Source organism: Branchiostoma floridae, chromosome 5 (assembly GCF_000003815.2).
Source record: "Branchiostoma floridae strain S238N-H82 chromosome 5, Bfl_VNyyK, whole genome shotgun sequence".
NCBI lineage: Eukaryota > Metazoa > Chordata > Leptocardii > Amphioxiformes > Branchiostomatidae > Branchiostoma > Branchiostoma floridae.
The window spans coordinates 6,243,478-6,260,047 of NC_049983.1; the positions used below are offsets into that span (position 1 = coordinate 6,243,478).

At 38.7% G+C, this 16,570-nt stretch overlaps 1 protein-coding gene and 1 long non-coding RNA gene across 5 annotated transcripts in view; one reads left to right on the forward strand and one right to left on the reverse strand.

Annotated features, from left to right (window-relative positions):
• The window catches only part of LOC118415423 (stabilin-2-like), a 174,457-nt gene that overhangs the window by 130,443 nt on the left and 27,444 nt on the right, over positions 1 to 16,570 (forward strand). For both annotated transcript variants that reach the window (XM_035820033.1, XM_035820034.1), the window contains exons 18-32: positions 778 to 873; positions 1,987 to 2,073; positions 4,130 to 4,241; positions 4,872 to 5,052; positions 6,180 to 6,273; positions 6,467 to 6,625; positions 7,336 to 7,431; positions 9,152 to 9,295; positions 9,886 to 10,022; positions 10,636 to 10,756; positions 11,617 to 11,694; positions 12,537 to 12,647; positions 13,138 to 13,242; positions 14,377 to 14,514; positions 15,946 to 16,074. In XM_035820033.1, coding sequence (XP_035675926.1) covers positions 778 to 873; positions 1,987 to 2,073; positions 4,130 to 4,241; positions 4,872 to 5,052; positions 6,180 to 6,273; positions 6,467 to 6,625; positions 7,336 to 7,431; positions 9,152 to 9,295; positions 9,886 to 10,022; positions 10,636 to 10,756; positions 11,617 to 11,694; positions 12,537 to 12,647; positions 13,138 to 13,242; positions 14,377 to 14,514; positions 15,946 to 16,074 — 1,788 coding nt within the window. The remainder of the gene's footprint in view (positions 1 to 777; positions 874 to 1,986; positions 2,074 to 4,129; positions 4,242 to 4,871; positions 5,053 to 6,179; positions 6,274 to 6,466; positions 6,626 to 7,335; positions 7,432 to 9,151; positions 9,296 to 9,885; positions 10,023 to 10,635; positions 10,757 to 11,616; positions 11,695 to 12,536; positions 12,648 to 13,137; positions 13,243 to 14,376; positions 14,515 to 15,945; positions 16,075 to 16,570) is intronic.
• LOC118415424 overlaps positions 1 to 16,570 on the reverse strand; it is a 128,880-nt gene that overhangs the window by 97,924 nt on the left and 14,386 nt on the right. Inside the window, exon 1 of one of the 3 annotated variants that reach the window (XR_004831122.1) lies at positions 753 to 888. The exons of the other annotated variants lie outside the window; for them this stretch is intronic. This is a non-coding gene — a long non-coding RNA (uncharacterized LOC118415424). Of the gene's footprint in view, positions 1 to 752; positions 889 to 16,570 lie in introns of those variants that run through there. 3 annotated transcript variants of the gene reach the window in all.

The following is a 16,570-nucleotide window of genomic DNA, read 5'->3' on the forward strand; positions in this document are numbered from 1 at the left end:
TTCATGTAGTCCATATTGTAGAATGGTATTCTTTATGTTAATCAAGTCCACATAAGCATTTATCTACAGGACTACATTAATGCTGTCAAGTTAATATTTGCTCAAGACCATTTTTAAAGCATGTACAGGTATATGACATGTATATATGCAAGAGCTGGAGAACTGAAAAGATTTAGCACAAATAAAGGTGTCAATTTAAATTGTTGGAACCTGGTGATAAAAATGTGGTGGTGAAGGCTGCCCACACGTATGGTTATGTTACTGCTTTGGCAACAAAGTATAGATGATCAATTGGAAGGATGTAGCGAATTAGCTCCAGTGCAGAAACCATGTCAACTGTGACAGCCATGAACAGGTAGAAGCCAGAATGATATCGACATCTCAGATTGGCAAAAATGAAAATGATGAGCCTCACAATCCTAAGCCTTAAGGATGTCTAGTTTTTGTACAACAGTCCATGGATGATTATGAAATCATTGTGCCATTTTTAATGAAGTCAACATAAAATGAGATGCCAATATAGTTTTACATGCTAATGACAAAAGCTACAAGTGATTTCAAACTTCACCCCTTTAACCAATGTCTGCTTGGAGACCTTTCGAATCCCACAGACAAGAGACTGCTTTTTGGATATTGCAAATAACAAGATAGGCATATAGAAAGACAAGCAAAAAACAATCCTTCACGCATTTTGGGTAAAGTAATAATGTATACTATTGGACGCATATAAATGTACATAGTGTAATGCTTACATGTATGTGTACTTTGTTGCTTTAGGAGATAGTGGAGCGTGGCTGTGTGTTCTGGACACTGATCTGGAATATCCGCTTTCCCCACACTGGCTGTTCCCGCAAGTGCAACCAGACCGTCATGGTAGGTGATAATCCTTTGGGACAACACAAATTTTACGGACTTGTTTATTGCAATGTTTAGCCATTTGCCCTTGCAATGCTTTCCAGAAATTTTCATTTGCAAGCATCATAAATGCTGTAGTAAAAATTTGATATTCAACCATTATGACAGTGGTTAATGGTGATTTTAAGCCAAAGGTTTGCAGTGTTTTCATCTGCAAAATCATAAAATTAATGTAGTAGTAAAGACATAATAATCAATGACCCAATACTTATAGCAATCATGATCAACACCCATTGAAAAGGCCAAGGTCCATTTCCTGCAGAAATTGTAACACTTGCTATGGTGCTACAATTAAATATTAAACACATTTATAACTTCCCAAACAATTATTATGGAAAGGTTGCATAATCATATCAAATGGTTATCATTTTGTTCTGTAGTGGCCTTTTGTGGAAGATGAAAGTTGGTTTTTGTTAGATGGATTGGCAGTAATTCCAAAGCATGCAGATCCTAACTTAGACCTATGTCACATTTCCTGCCTGGGGCCTGGCCGGGCTTGTTTGCGGAAAAAAGAAATCAAAGTTTATGCCAATAGATATGCACAAGGCATGCTAGTGAATTATTTTTGGTCCTTTGTGTTTTTGCTGTCTTTTGTATCGTCTTTTTTGCTCCCCAAAACTGCTCGACCGGATCCCTTTGTGGAAATGTGACATCAAATATCATTCAAAATATGTCAAATGTAACTAAAAAGATGACAAAACATGCAAAGCGTTGAAAAATTTTTTTTTAATCTATGAAATTCGTGGAGCGCTATGTCAAATTGCTGGCTGCAGCAATGTCACCAACTTGCCACAGCTTTAGTGAGATACCAGCTTTAGAATGAAGGATGGGCCATTAATGATTAAGTGTTCTCCCATCACAACAGTTTAGTGCTCTCAGCCGCCACCTACATGTAGTAAACCTGTTATAATCACCGTTTTGTTTGGGCTGTAATAAAGGTGTTAAAACGCAAAATATCCTGTATTACTAATGTATGTTATCCTTCATTCGTTGTCACCCTTTTGGTTTACAACGCATGCATGTTTTATGTGTGTACATAATACTATATCTGGGTTTATGTTTTCTTTACAGCTTCCCGAATGTTGTGAAGGGTTTTATGGAGAGTCGTGTCTGCCATGCCCCGGTGGTTACCGCACACCCTGCAATCTTCATGGCCAGGTAATATAAATGTATGACTGATTCCGTAAAGGCCCCCCTTTTACTCAGTTTTTAAGGGCAGTCTGTCTGGATCACGGATTTAAATGCTGGGTCACGTTTATTTTTCGATGATCGTTTCTGGTGGCATTTTAGGTGACAAATATAAACAGTCATACGTGGTTGAAATCATAATGGTGTTGAATTTGCAACCTGTTGAAATTTTGATATTTTTTCTTCATACACGTGATTCACTGTGAGGGAAATATTGTCACATTTTCTTAGTTTGGTTTCTTATAGCACTTAAACTTTGTCAGAGTTCATTTACATAATATGTAATGTTGTCTGATCCGCAACCAAAGAGAAACAGATGAAATTTGCACCTAATATTTATCATGTTGGACTTAAAGAAAGCATTTGTTATTCAAGTTCAGTCGCATCAACAAAATTTATACAGTTCTACCACATTTGTGGAAGGATTGACATAACAGGTGACTATCACCTTCGCAAGATGTCAACCCAGAGATCAAACTGTCTTAAATCGAGAGTTAAGATTTAAAACCTTTTTTCTTTTATAGCGTCTTGCAACGCCACCCACATATTTGCTGATTTAAACACAGCCACACACCATAATATGTACCATTGCCGTCAGCTGTAACTACCCAACCATAACCCTTGATCCAATGTTGTAAAAGCGACCTGGCCACACAGCGACATAAACAGCAATGTTTGACGCCATGGTTTGATAGGAAATCACTAAGGGCCTGCCCACTTCTTAGATATTGATGGAAAAGAACCATTTAGAGCTGCAACCTTCACAAATCTTCCGTCCCAAGTACCGAGTTGTCGGTAATAAAGTTTGTCGTCAGGTTTTACGGGCCGGTCAAATGATCAATAAATCCTTACGTGTCTCCTTATAGTAATGAAACTTAATGAGTTTGTCATTAAGGTGAACACAGTTGAGCACCTGTTTGTGTTGGTCGTAATTTTAACAGTGCTTAAGATGGCAATCATGATTTTACATTCTCTACAAACACCAGACATTGGGTTTTGTTTTGATTACTCGACGTCTTCAAATTGGAGACCAAAACATTGTTAAGCAAAGTTTTAGTGGGTGTGAGCAGTTTTCTTTGAGAACATAGAAAAGTGTATTTAGTCTACATATAGCTCCTTACCTAATTTTAATCAGTTATAAAAAAAGACTTTGGAACCAATGACAGTAGACATGTGTAGTAATGTATGAATGTGCAAGAAAAAATCCTGACTTGGTTTCTTGCTAAAAAATCTGCAATGTTTTGATCTTGTCTGTTCTCTCATCATACATTTGTTATGCCTTGAAATGAGGCTGCCACCTTACATGCAGGTTAAGTCTTGTGTATTGATACATTCTAAATGAATGCAAGATATATCAAAGACCTCACAGCAATGTGATGCAAGGAAATTGCATTAGCTTCACATTTACTAAGTATTGCCATTTGCAAGCCTAGGTACTGTAAAGTCATTTATGTTCGCAATGGTTTTATTTCATAGTAGGAGAAAAAGGAGACTATCGCAGTGTTTCAAGTCTGCGTTGAAAGCAATTCTGTAGCACAGTAACTATACAAGGGAAATAAAATTTCATGGATTTACAGTAATGAGTGAGGTCACCAATCCATGAAAGTGTAAAATTAACCCACCGTAAAAGTTACAAGATTTACAGTGCACATCTTATCCGAAAGTCTTTCCCTCAGACCCGTCATTTTCAGCCATATGTATCATGATGATCTGTAAGCTCACGCCACGTCTGTAAATCATACAATGTGAAATTACCATGAAGTAGGATCAGGATTTCTGTTCTCATGATAATGGTGGCTTAACTCACACAAGCAAGGAACAGGCAACTGATAATAGGATTTTTCATTAGTATAAAAGCTTCCGTAGGCCCAGCTGCGTCCCGAAGATACAAGCTAAACGAGTCTTTTGAAAGTAACGAAATGGAACCACATTAAAGCAGGGCTGGGCTGACATCTCTTTGGTAAACCTTTATAGATCCTTCTCTTGTGTTGATAGTAATTACCTGGTTGTGTGTTTTATTACACAGTGTAATGGTGGAATCAATGGGAACGGCACCTGCGTGTGTGACCCAGGCTTCACGGGCACGACTTGTGAAATCTGCGAGGATAAACTCCTGTATGGTGTCAACTGTGATAAAGGTACGTAGTCTTTCATCATGCTTGTAGGGCTGTATAAAGGCAGGAAAAGTATTGGAAAGTTGATGACTAAAGAAATAGATTTTTAGATTCATTCAGTTGGCATTACAATGGGTTAGTTGTATCCTAAATTTCAGCTCTTGCTCTTGCATGCTGTGTAACTTCATGAATTTGGATGTATTTATTATTTGTATTTATTATTAATGAGTGCTTTACAAGTCCATATGGCTTGGCATAGTAGAAATTAATTGCTTTTGAGAAGTCTTTTAGTGTTCTCATTGACCATTTATCTGGAAACTGAGGCACTCAAAAGGTCTCTAATACATGTACATCATGTGATTGACAATGTGGATAAAACTTGTAATTTATAGAGATTTGTGCTGTGCTCAATGGTTTGCTTGTTCCATTGGTCACCAGACCTGCTCTGTCAAGGGCATTATACAATCATATGTTATCAGTTATAAAGCAGCTGCTTTTGAACGTAATTTACCTGGGGGGGGGGGGGGTACAGGTTATCTAGCTCCCACAACTCCTGTAAGTTGCATGTCTTTCCAACATTTAGTGTTAGTTGGGTTATGTTAAGTTTTAACATAGTACATCAAGTATTGAATGTGTTTTCTCCTATGTTATCAGAGTGTGACTGTCTACATGGTGAGTGTAACGGGGGACCAGACGGAGATGGTACCTGTAAACCCAACACCTGTGAGCAGGGCTGGACAGGTGAGAACTGTGACCAGCCCATCAACCCCTGTGGGCCCAACCTGGACGTCTGCCACGAGAACGCCCAGTGTGATAACCAGTTTGGTAACATAAGGTGAGAAGGGTGATAACCAGTCTTATAACCAGTTTAGTAACCAGTTTGGTAACATAACTTGAAAAGAGTGATGACCAGTTTGATAACCAGTTTGATAACATAAGGTAAGAAGAGCAATAACCAGTCTGACAACCAGTCTGATAACCAGTCTGATAACCAGTCTGATAACCAGTTTGGTAACATAACTTGAGAAGAGTTGTAACAGTTGTAACATAAGAGTGATTGTAACACATGGTAAAAAGAGTGATAAGCACTGTGATAAGCAGTTTGGAAATATATCTTGAGAAGATTGATAATCTGTGTGATAACTACTGTGGCACCATAAGGTGATATCCAGTTTGGAACCTAAGGGGAGAACATTACTAACTATGCAATATTCAGCACCAAGGACAATGTCCAGTGTGATAAACACTAGAAGATTGATAACAATGCTATATTCAGCACCAAGGACAATGTCCAGTGTGATAAACACTAGAAGATTGATAACAATGCTATATTCAGCACCAAGGACAATGCCCAGTGTGATAAACACAAGAACAATGCTAACAATTGTATATTCAGCACCAAGGACAATGCCCAGTGTGTTAAACACAAGAAGGATGCTAACAATTGTATATTCAGCACCAAGGACAATGCCCAGTGTGATAAACACAAGAAGATTACTAACAATACTATATTCAGCACCAAGGACAATTGCCCAGTGTGATAAACACAAGAAGACTACTAACAATACTATATTCAGCACCAAGGACAATTGCCCAGTGTGATAAACACAAGAAGATTACTAACAATACTATATTCAGCACCAAGGACAATTGCCCAGTGTGATAAACACAAGAAAATTGCTAACACTTTAACATTCAGCATCAACAACAATTCCCATTGTGATAACTGGTTTGACAACGTGCATGTACATTTTGATGAAAGAAGTTGAGATGAGATTTACCTTCAACTGAAGGAACTTTTTGCTTGAAGTTTCTTTAAAAGGCCTCACTTTGGTTTTTTGGTTTTGCCTTTATCCACTAGTTGACTGATGTGTATTGATTTATTATTCTTCAAAATGCAATGGGATGTTATGTATGAGTATTCCCTTGCAACTTATCCAAGATATCTTTTGCTGTTCACAGATGTGTGTGCAAGCCAGGATACACAGGGTCTGGACTAGAGTGTATCGAGATGAACCCTTGCCGCTTGCCTGACAGAGGAGGATGCCATCCTGATGTTAGCTCCTTTCACTGTTTCTTATTGTATGATGTACATGAATTTTACTGTAGTTCATGATGATGAGCTCTGTAACTCACACGTAATGTTCCAGATGATTTTGCTTGACTTTTGTCTCCATATTAGCACTGTATATATAAGCGAATATATGGACTTAGAGGAAGTGTGTTAAACACTTGTCTTGTGTATCCAGGCTACCTGTATCAAGGTGGGACCAGGTACCAACGTGTGCCAGTGTGATGAAGGATGGGAAGGGGATGGCATATCCTGTATACCTGTGGACAACTGTCGCTCCCTGAACAGGGGAGGATGTGATCCACATGCAGACTGCATCTTTACTGCACCTGGACAGGTTAGTGGAGCACTCTCTATTATATTTTGTATTCCTGTGTTTGTGGACAGTGCAAAAAAAAACTTCACAAAAACCATCACAAATTAGACCCTCCTTGTGTAAGCACAGCATATACATGTATTTTACACTGGTAGGTCCCCTTAGTTGCCCCAGGGTGACAAGATATTATAACAACTGGGTTTGCTTTCAAACATTTTATGTGTGTACTGTAAATATGAGTTTTGAAGTACACTGTCAAGTAGTTTTCAATAGTATGTGCCTACAAATAGGGTACACAATACAGGCCTATATGCATATACAGACATTCCTAATATATAATATATGCAAAGAGCGGTTACTCAAGCGATATGTTGGCAACTGAGTGATCAGACGTTTCAGATAGTGAATGACTCTGACAAAAGATAGATACTATCTGAAATGGCTGACCATTGCAAAAACATATCCAGTTGCTTGAGTGACTGCTTATTGGCCTATCTTATTACCTGGATGTCTAAGTTAACCTTCATCGAGATATTCGTAGATGTTTGTAGATTTTCAATCTCCATAATTGAGCAGTTTAACATAAAAATAATAGGCAAGGCCTTATCATTTATTATACCTTGCTTCCCTATCATATGGCTCTGTCTCATGTGTTAAGGGTGATGTGTTGATTTTGCAATGTAGAATATAATCTACATTTTGCAACTTTCTTTGTTTCTGTGTCCCACCAGAATGACTGCAGGTGTATGAGAGGTTTCCGTGGCGATGGGAAAACGTGCACACCCATCAACCCCTGTCTGGAGAACTTTGGGGGATGTCATAGTCAGGTATGGCTCCAAAATAATGTTTAAGTTAGAACTCCTTCATTGTTGTTATATCTTAAAATGTGTTGACTTGAAGGTTGTCATTTAAGAAATTTTTCACAAAGTTCTCAAAGTGTCTTGCATGATTAATGACGATTGAAGTGCTAGTCTTAACAGTTTATAGAAAGTTTTTTTAATTTTCTTTCTTTGTGAATTCATGAATGTGAAGAGACCTTCATGTAGGATTTTTGTGTTTGCTCAGGGACCAGTCTTGAATTTTGGAAGTTAAAGAATTTTTGTCCTAAGAGTATGAAGAAGACTAAATGCCTAAATCATAATCATAAGTTAAAGTTGTGAATAATAGTATAAGCCATACCAATTTTATTTCTTCGTTCTCTGATTTTTAAAAGTTAAAATATAGCAAGAGACGTCATAAAGCTAGAGGGTAGGAAGGAAAATTTGAATATGACTGTATTTACACCATGAAACTGAGTGCGCCAAGGCACATTACTGATCCTCAGGCTTCTTTATCTTGATATTTCTCCAGTTAAGATTTTTTTTTTTAATCTGATAGCCAACAAATTAAACTAGAGTTCGGCGACCTCATACCTCCATGAAATTTTAGAGCTTTCGTAAATTTCATGCAATTGACTAACAAATTAACATAATTTATGCATGGTGTTGTTCATCATTGACTAACGTACACATGTCACAATTATAAAATTCCCATTATTAATCATAAAGTGGTTTTGCAATTTTTACATAAATTATGCAGACAAGTTCCTCATTACCATATTTGGTATCTGCTTATATTCCACCTATCATAATTAACATGTGTTACATGTATTGAGGTCCAGTTATTGAAAACAATGGAACTATACAATTTCCTCATTAATTATGCAAATTAAGTCCTCATTTGCATAACATGTGTATCATTATGAACATATTTGCCTAAGCTACCTGCATGCCTAAAATGCAGGCAATCCGTTGTTCCTTTCTGCAGTTATCCTCTTTGGAGTGTCTTGACAAAAACACCCCTGCAGTTCCACAATTAAATGTTAGGGGGCTGAAACTTGCCCCACTTGTTTATGGCACTAAAAGCTATCTACCACCTAAATGTCAAGACCATAGCATGTCTGGAACAAGAGATACATTGAAAAAACTGCTATGATAGAATATTCTCATTAATTATGCAAATGTGCTCCTATTTTGCATAATTAGTATTTCATTTTGTACAACATTGTCTGAGGTACCTACATACCAAAAATGATGAAAATCCGTTGTTCCCTTCTTGAGTTATCCTCTTCAGAAGTTTTTGACAAAAATGCCCCTGCTATCCCAAAACTAAACGCTAGGGGGCCCAAACTTATGCCATTTCTTCCCGAGCACAAGAGCTATCTAATACTAAAAAATCGTGACCATAGCATGTTCAGAACACCGTGATAGCAAAACCGGAAGTTGCGCTGCAGTACCAAGGAGAGCCGCTAGGGGGACCAAAATCTAATCATTTCCAGCTTTCATCACACACTACCAACACACCAAGTATGAAACCAATCCACTTAACCCTTCATGAGTTATGCTGACCACAAATATGCGGACACACAGACAGACACACACACACACAGACACACACACAGACACACCAAAAACTATACCTCCATTTTTTCATGGAGGTAATTAGCGTGGCATGAATAAGATTTGATTCATAGCACTAAGATATGTTTCTTTGTATTGCTGTTTGCAGGCTGTGTGTACCCAGACAGGCCCAGGTACAAACAACTGCACCTGTGTGGATGGGTACATCGGGGACGGGCGCAGGTGTTACGGCACCCTGCTGGTGGAGATGACAGGACGACCTGAGCTGTCCACATTTAGTAATCTCATTGCTGTAAGACCATGGGCTCTTTACTGACCCCTACATTTTCTGATACATGTTACATATCATGATGTTGCTTTAGATGAATGCTTCATGTTTTGTAGACTCTGTGTGTGTGTGTGTGTGCGTGTGTTGTGAGTGTATGTAGGTCAGGGTTGGTATTATTGTTAATCTAGAACACTTATTAAGCAGTTAACCATTACATTGTATTTATCTGATTTTGAGAATCAACTTTTAATAGCGTCTGTTTTGCCTTATTCATATAGATACTAATTTCAATAGGGAGAGGGGAGTGACAGCAAGGATATTGCATTCTATGATCATACTCTTAACTATTGATACAAAGCTCTCTTAAAGTACATGTGTATAACATTATGCCTTGTAAGAGGCGATATCAAATATAAAGCAAGGCTTAAAATTAAAGCCTGTCATGATCAGGGTTAAGGTTTATATAAATCTACATGAAAACTGGGTGATATAGATGTTAGAGTAGGACTGAAATGATGAATATGATGAAAATTTACCTGAATCTACACAGTTGATCTAAAGTGCCCAGTTTAACTCACAGCATGCCTAACAACCCTGTGCCGTTCCTGTTGTAGACAGCTGGCCTGCAGAATCTATTTTCTGGCCCCGTGATGAGAACAGTGTTTGCTCCGACTGACGATGCCTTCCTCAAGCTGTCTGAAGAAGTCAAGTCCAGGTGGTGGGAGATCGACAACATCCCATTCCTTATCAAGTAAGGAGCACACTGTTTTACCTTTTCCCCCAGTTTTGTAAATTTTCTGTTCAATCTTTAGTTTCAACAGTTGGTGACTGGACCAATGCAGCAATGAATAGTTTCTGAAACCTACATTTTAGTAATTTTTTAGAGTAAAACTTGTTTAAACTAATAATGGTTGATATTAACATATCTGCAGGACTTTGGTTAGTTCTACTAGAATTTCAAGGTCACAATGTTTATTAGAGATAGCTATCCATGGCAAGTTCTAGTTTTTACGTTACCTTTTTTCTTCACAATGTCACAACATATGAGAGTAATTATTGTACACAAACGTATTTTGTACATGTCCACAAGTCATGATTGCATCATGAGATGGATCCCTCAAGAAGTAGCTATTGAGCAGATTATTACATTTTGTGACCACATCTGAACTGTGAGCAGCAACACCTGTCCTGCAGTACAATGTAAACCAGTCAGAATTGCCCTGAAGAAGGTGACAGACAGTCACCAAAATGTTGATGAGAATAAAGCAATGGTTGTGTAAAAAAAGTTTCTTTATTCTGTTGAGCAGGCTATATATAGAAAGAGGGATTATTTTCTCACCGTTGCTGTTGTTTGATGACTACAGGTACCACACAGCCAACAGCAGCCTGACCTTTGATAACCTGACTCAGTACTACCTGGACCAGTCTCAACCCCTGCCAACCCTCCTCCTGGGCACCATGCTGTCACTCACACAAGATGATGGGGTATGTCTGCAGGCTTTTAGTCATGGCGTCATTTGGACGTGTTTTTCTAAAATAACAAGAAATTGGACGCACTAGACGCCCTTTTACTGGGGAGCAGATCCTCTGACAAGTATGAAATTCTGATTTACCAGGGATGCTACTAGGTCATTTGTGGTCACAGGCTTCTACTGTGACCTCTCTAACAGTAACTTTGCCCCTGAAGATAGCTTAGAATGCATCATTTTAACTTAAAATTCTTGAAAACTCTGTACCATGGAAGGTTGATGCCCCTGGACTTCCCTACAATAATGGTGCCTATATCACTTACCGCAACTCAGACAACAAGAAATTTGGACCCCCTATAATAAAATCCTAGCTAAAAGCCTGATTCATCAATATGGTACATGATTGTACTTTATGATGTACCAAGCTACTGATATTGCATTCTATGTATAGTGCAAATTAGATAAATTTATATTCCCCAAAAATGTTATTACACTGTATAGTTCCTGGAAGGAAAATGTTTCAGCAGTGTTTTAAGTTTTTTGGTGATGAAACAATTTTGTAGTACTGTAGCGATGCATTGGAAAGACATACTATTAGTGTGTCATGAGTTTGTTTTTGGAGAGGTTACCATGTCATTGATAACCACTGAAAAATGTAAGCTGTACAGTATTCTGGCCTGCTACACCTGTGCAGTAAGAATAATTTTTGCCTCTTTTTACTAGTTACCCATCGAGAGTGACTATTTCTCCTTAAAATACATTTCTCAAAGTGTCTTAAGCAGCTTTGTGTCAGACATTCATCAATTCTGTTTAACCCTTCAAATTCTTACAGTGTGATCAAAAACATTAATAGTGTCTTCATGAATTTCCCTACAGTATTTGCTTGTCGGAGGTGCGAAAATCATCGGGAATGAAAGTCTGGCTTCCAACGGGATAATTCATGTCATAGAACAGGTAAGACCTCCTGTATTTGTCAAATGTATGTTGCATTTTCATGGATAATTGGCAAGAAATCACCCATCTAGACACTTGTGATTCCTGAAGGGATTTGTGTTAAATCTCATACAGCTGCTTCTTTCCTGCAATGTAGTCCACATAAGATACAGGTTTACTAACTTAATTGAGATATGCTATCACAGTTAATGTTGAGGTAGTATCAATGTAGGTAATATTGACAATGTTATGCAATACAAGGCAGTTGCACTGACTATTTTGATGTAAAATAATTCCCTCCTCTGTTAAAACACAATAAATTTAAATGTACTGCAGAAAATTTATGTCTTGAAGTACGTATTTAGATACAGATGCTTGTTGATAAGGATTTGTGATGTCAATGAAGGTTCAACAGACATCCAGGGCTGATAATGAAATACACAATACAATTCAAAACCAGGATAAGTCACTGAAGAAATACATCAGATGCTAATGTCTGACTGTTAACATGTACAAAACTTCTCCAGTATTGTTTAAAGGTGGTATCTCACTGGACTGGGGTACCATTGTGATACGTCGGGGTTTGACAATAGGTGTCACAATGCCAGGAACGGGTACCAACAAACCCTGATGTGCTGGTTGCCAGCAATTTTTGATAAATTGACAATTCTGCAATTCCATTGACCTGTTTATATTGGCTTGAAACACAAATGTGCCGCATGTCAATGTTAAAAGCGAAAATTGGCGAAAATAACACAGCGGAGCCGCAGCAAACAAACCCCAATGTACCCCCACGGTGCCGCAGTCCAGTAAGAGATACCCACTTAAGAGTTTGTGAGTTTTAAATTGTTTTCTGTCCACAGGTGCTGCTTCCACCCGAGTCAGTACTGCCCACCCTGGCACCACCCAGGCCCCCACTCAGTGAGCTTATGGAGGGGCTGACTGACTACTCACTATTTGCCCATTATCTATCAGTAAGTGTGGAGACCTTGTACTCTTTTCTTGAAGCCTCTGGATTATATACTGCCATTGTTTGGAATATCGTATGAAACATGCATATAGTGGTTAGCAACTCTGCTATATACCAAGAGGTTTGGAGTTCAGATCTGATCTGTTGTTGCTTACCCAACATGCACACTTCTGGAAAGGGTTGGACATTAAGCAGTACTAGTGGTCTACTGTTCACTGGCCTTGTCAATCATCATCGATACATGTATATCAGCATCACTTTTGATGGCTTGAGTCCAGGAGGGTCTGGGGTCATTCTACCCTTGAAAATCTTTTAACCTTAAACTGTCAGAAGCACTATTTTCTGTATATCCATGCAGTGCCAAATCCTATGAAATAGATGCTAACTTATTTAGCTTTGTTAAAAAAAGAATTAGAAAGGCCCCCCTAAGCTCAACTGTGTTGGCAAGAACACTGGTAATGATACTATATCATTTTGCCTCTCTGCTTGTACAGGAGGATGGCTTACTAGAACAGTTGGAGACTGTTGGACCGTACACTCTGTTTGCACCTAACAACGCCGCAGTCCTGGCCTTCACTCGCAATGGAACAGATCCAAGGGTATGTAAGAAATATGGCACGCACTGGACTGTAGGAAAGGAAGATGAATAACTTGTTCACCTTTTATTAATAGAAGCATATTGGAATAAGATATTGGACTACTGTTGCATTTGACATCTAATCTTGGTATATATACAATATATCAGGCTGGATAGAACATTGCAATAGATATATATGATATGTATACACATATAACATTATTCATATATACAACAGTTACTACATATAGAAGTTCTAGTTTAAGTGATTTGGAAAGATTCTACGTGTAATATGTGCAGTAAAAAGTAGACTGTACAAAAGTTTATGTAGCTTGATCAGAATTCATATTGTGTGTGTGATGGAATACTGTACACAGAGAGTTAGGAAGGCCCATAGGGATTATGTCTCAAACTACCTGGAGTCTAACATCGAGGATAATCCCAAGGCCTTTTGGAGCTATGTCAAATCCATCAGACAAGACTCTACTGGTGCGTCCGCCCTAAGACATCAGGGGGTGCTAACATCTGACCCCAAAGAAAAGGCTGATGCACTGGGGGCCCAGTTTGAGTCAGTGTTTACCAGGGAGGATAAGACCACCGTTCCTACCCTTGACGAACCCAAAGCTCCAACTATCCCCTCCCTTAACATCACAGTGGAGGGTATAGCCAAACAGCTCTCCTGTCTTAACCCCAGCAAGGCCACAGGACCACACTAGCATAGTGGTACTTTGCTATCATTTACTTGTAGAAAAATGTCTAATCAAATATGACAAATGATAATAAGCCACTCCAAAATGACCAAAAATTACTTCAAATTACATGTGATGTTAACAAAGTTACAGTAAGTCACTCACAGGTACTCTTAGCATGCCAACTTCTTACTCCACATTCTCAAAATCTCACCTTGGAAGGGCCAAGACCCCCCTCCCACACCATCTTCCTAATTGGATTCTTGTTACCTTGCCATTACCATTGCGAAGAGATATAATCCTGGCTAGAACCCTGTGTTCAGGGTTGACGATTCCTTATCTGGCTGCTCAAGTCCAGAGGGGAACAGAAGGATAACATAAAGATAACAAGCCTCCAGCAATTCTACACCAGAGGAGAGTTCATTTATATCTTAGATGTGCCATGATTCTTCCTTCTTTCCTCCCAGGCCATTTCCCACAGCATCCTGAGGTACCATATAGTGACGGGCCTGGTGCTGACCTCTGACAGGATCATCGACGGACAGCACTTCGCCACGTCCCTGGGCCATAACTACCAGATAGGATTCGCCCACAGTGGTAATAAGGTGCATTGACTAGGTGATGGGTGGACATAAGTAGTTATTCCCAGATGTTTTTGTATGGTGGATTTTCGTGAGTACCTGAATGTATATTGTCTCAAGATTGTGTAACAATATTACATTACATTGACACACACACTGTACATTAGATATAGCTTACAGGAAAAGGGAGCAGGTTGTATATAAGGACACTCCAAACAGTATTTCTCGACCTGTTGGCCTGCTAGCGTATGGCCTCACCACTCCCAGCCCAGGACTTTGTAGCTATACCCTAGCACGCGCTGCTGAAAATTACCTGCTAATTTCTTCACTTACAAAGAGAGTTCCATCACGGACGTTTTAGATCAGTTGGGCTAGCTAAAAGAGATATTCTCACATCAATGAAGAAACGTTCGTGCAGCTATTTTCTTTTTGGGTCGGAACTCTTTCAGAATGCACACACGGGGTTTACATCTATGAGACCTTGAATACTTAAGACAAAACAGAAGTTTGACTTTGAGCAGTCTTGACCCTGTGTCTAATGGCACCCAGAATCTGAAGAAACTTCTGCCACAGCTTTATTACTTTCAAACAGTCGTCTTGGCAAAATTTTTACGATCTTGTCTGGTCATGACGGACGTTTATTGCCGTTATCAGTCAACACATGTCCTGCCACGAGATCAACCCGTCGTAAAAACTTCCTGTAATTACATTCCCTGCCTTCACGTGCCGCAGCGGTAGGGTTGGCTCCGGTGGTTAAATGGGCAATTTCCTTCCAGTGGCACAGGCATGATGTAGGGTTGTATGATTTGGCATGTAGACAGGATCTGCATTGCAGCAAAAAATGGCAGATGTAGAGGAATTCACTCTAGTCTAAGGGTTACAAACTTATGATGATTCATTGAGTTGCTGGTAATAGTAACTGTAATGGTCAGTGGTAGTTTCATTTTTGTGACATTGTCTCTGGTTAGCTTAAACTTAAAGATATACGAGAGTTGTATGTAGGTAATAACTAATATTCTATGACATGCACATGAAGTACACAAACATGTATGTGGATAGTAATTGTGTACATTTGTCTGAAGTATTGTTCTAAGATATTGACCAACACAATGTTTTTGTTATATCCTGGTGTCTCATACATGTACATTGTTTAATGTAAATATAGATCACAGTATATGTGTTGTTTTCTTTCCCTAGGAGTGAGAATTTAGGGAGTATTTCTAAATATTGCTATAAATACTTGGATGGTTTAGGAATGAGACATAAAAGAAGGACTAATGACAATACATGTATAAGTTGAATGCATTTGGCATTTCATTTCATATTGTCTACAATTCTGAACACATACATGACATTGAAATATGGTATGTTATTGTTACATTTATGTACATGTACTTGATAGTGAGCTCTTGTTTATGTGTTAATGTTTAATGTGGGTTTGTTTGTTTGTTTTAGCTGTTGGTAAACAGGGATCCAGTGGTCAGCCCCGACATGCTGACTCATGGGGGCGTGGTCCATGGGATGAGTACGGTACTTAAGGTACAGAGGAACAGGTGTGACTCCAACATCACCACTACCATACAGGTGGGTGTAATGTTACAGGTGTTCAATCTAAACATCACCACTACCATACAGGTGGGTGTAGTACATTTAAATACTACACGGGGTATTCCGTACAGTCCGGCTGACCCACGGGAGGGCCAGGACCAAGGGCGATACAGAAAACCCTGTGTTGTACAATGTATTTTATTTATATCATGCCAAATCAATGAAACGTGTGACACTAATGCACATTAGAACAACTTTATTTGTCAATTCGAACAAAAAAAAAACGGGCAAAGTCAGTGAACAGTTGTTTGTATTTTTGACAGTGGTGCATGCTAGGGAGTTCCAATAATTGTTCAAATTGAAGTATAGAGCCATGGGCTGTACTGTAAGATTTTGACTGATATTAAACGTTAATACGGTCTGGATATGATACAATGTAGCTTTTCTTGTGGATATTTTTTATGTACATTTTGTATATCTATGTGTTGAGTAGTGTCAACTGAAAGCAACACTTTCCAGGTAGAGGAAAGTT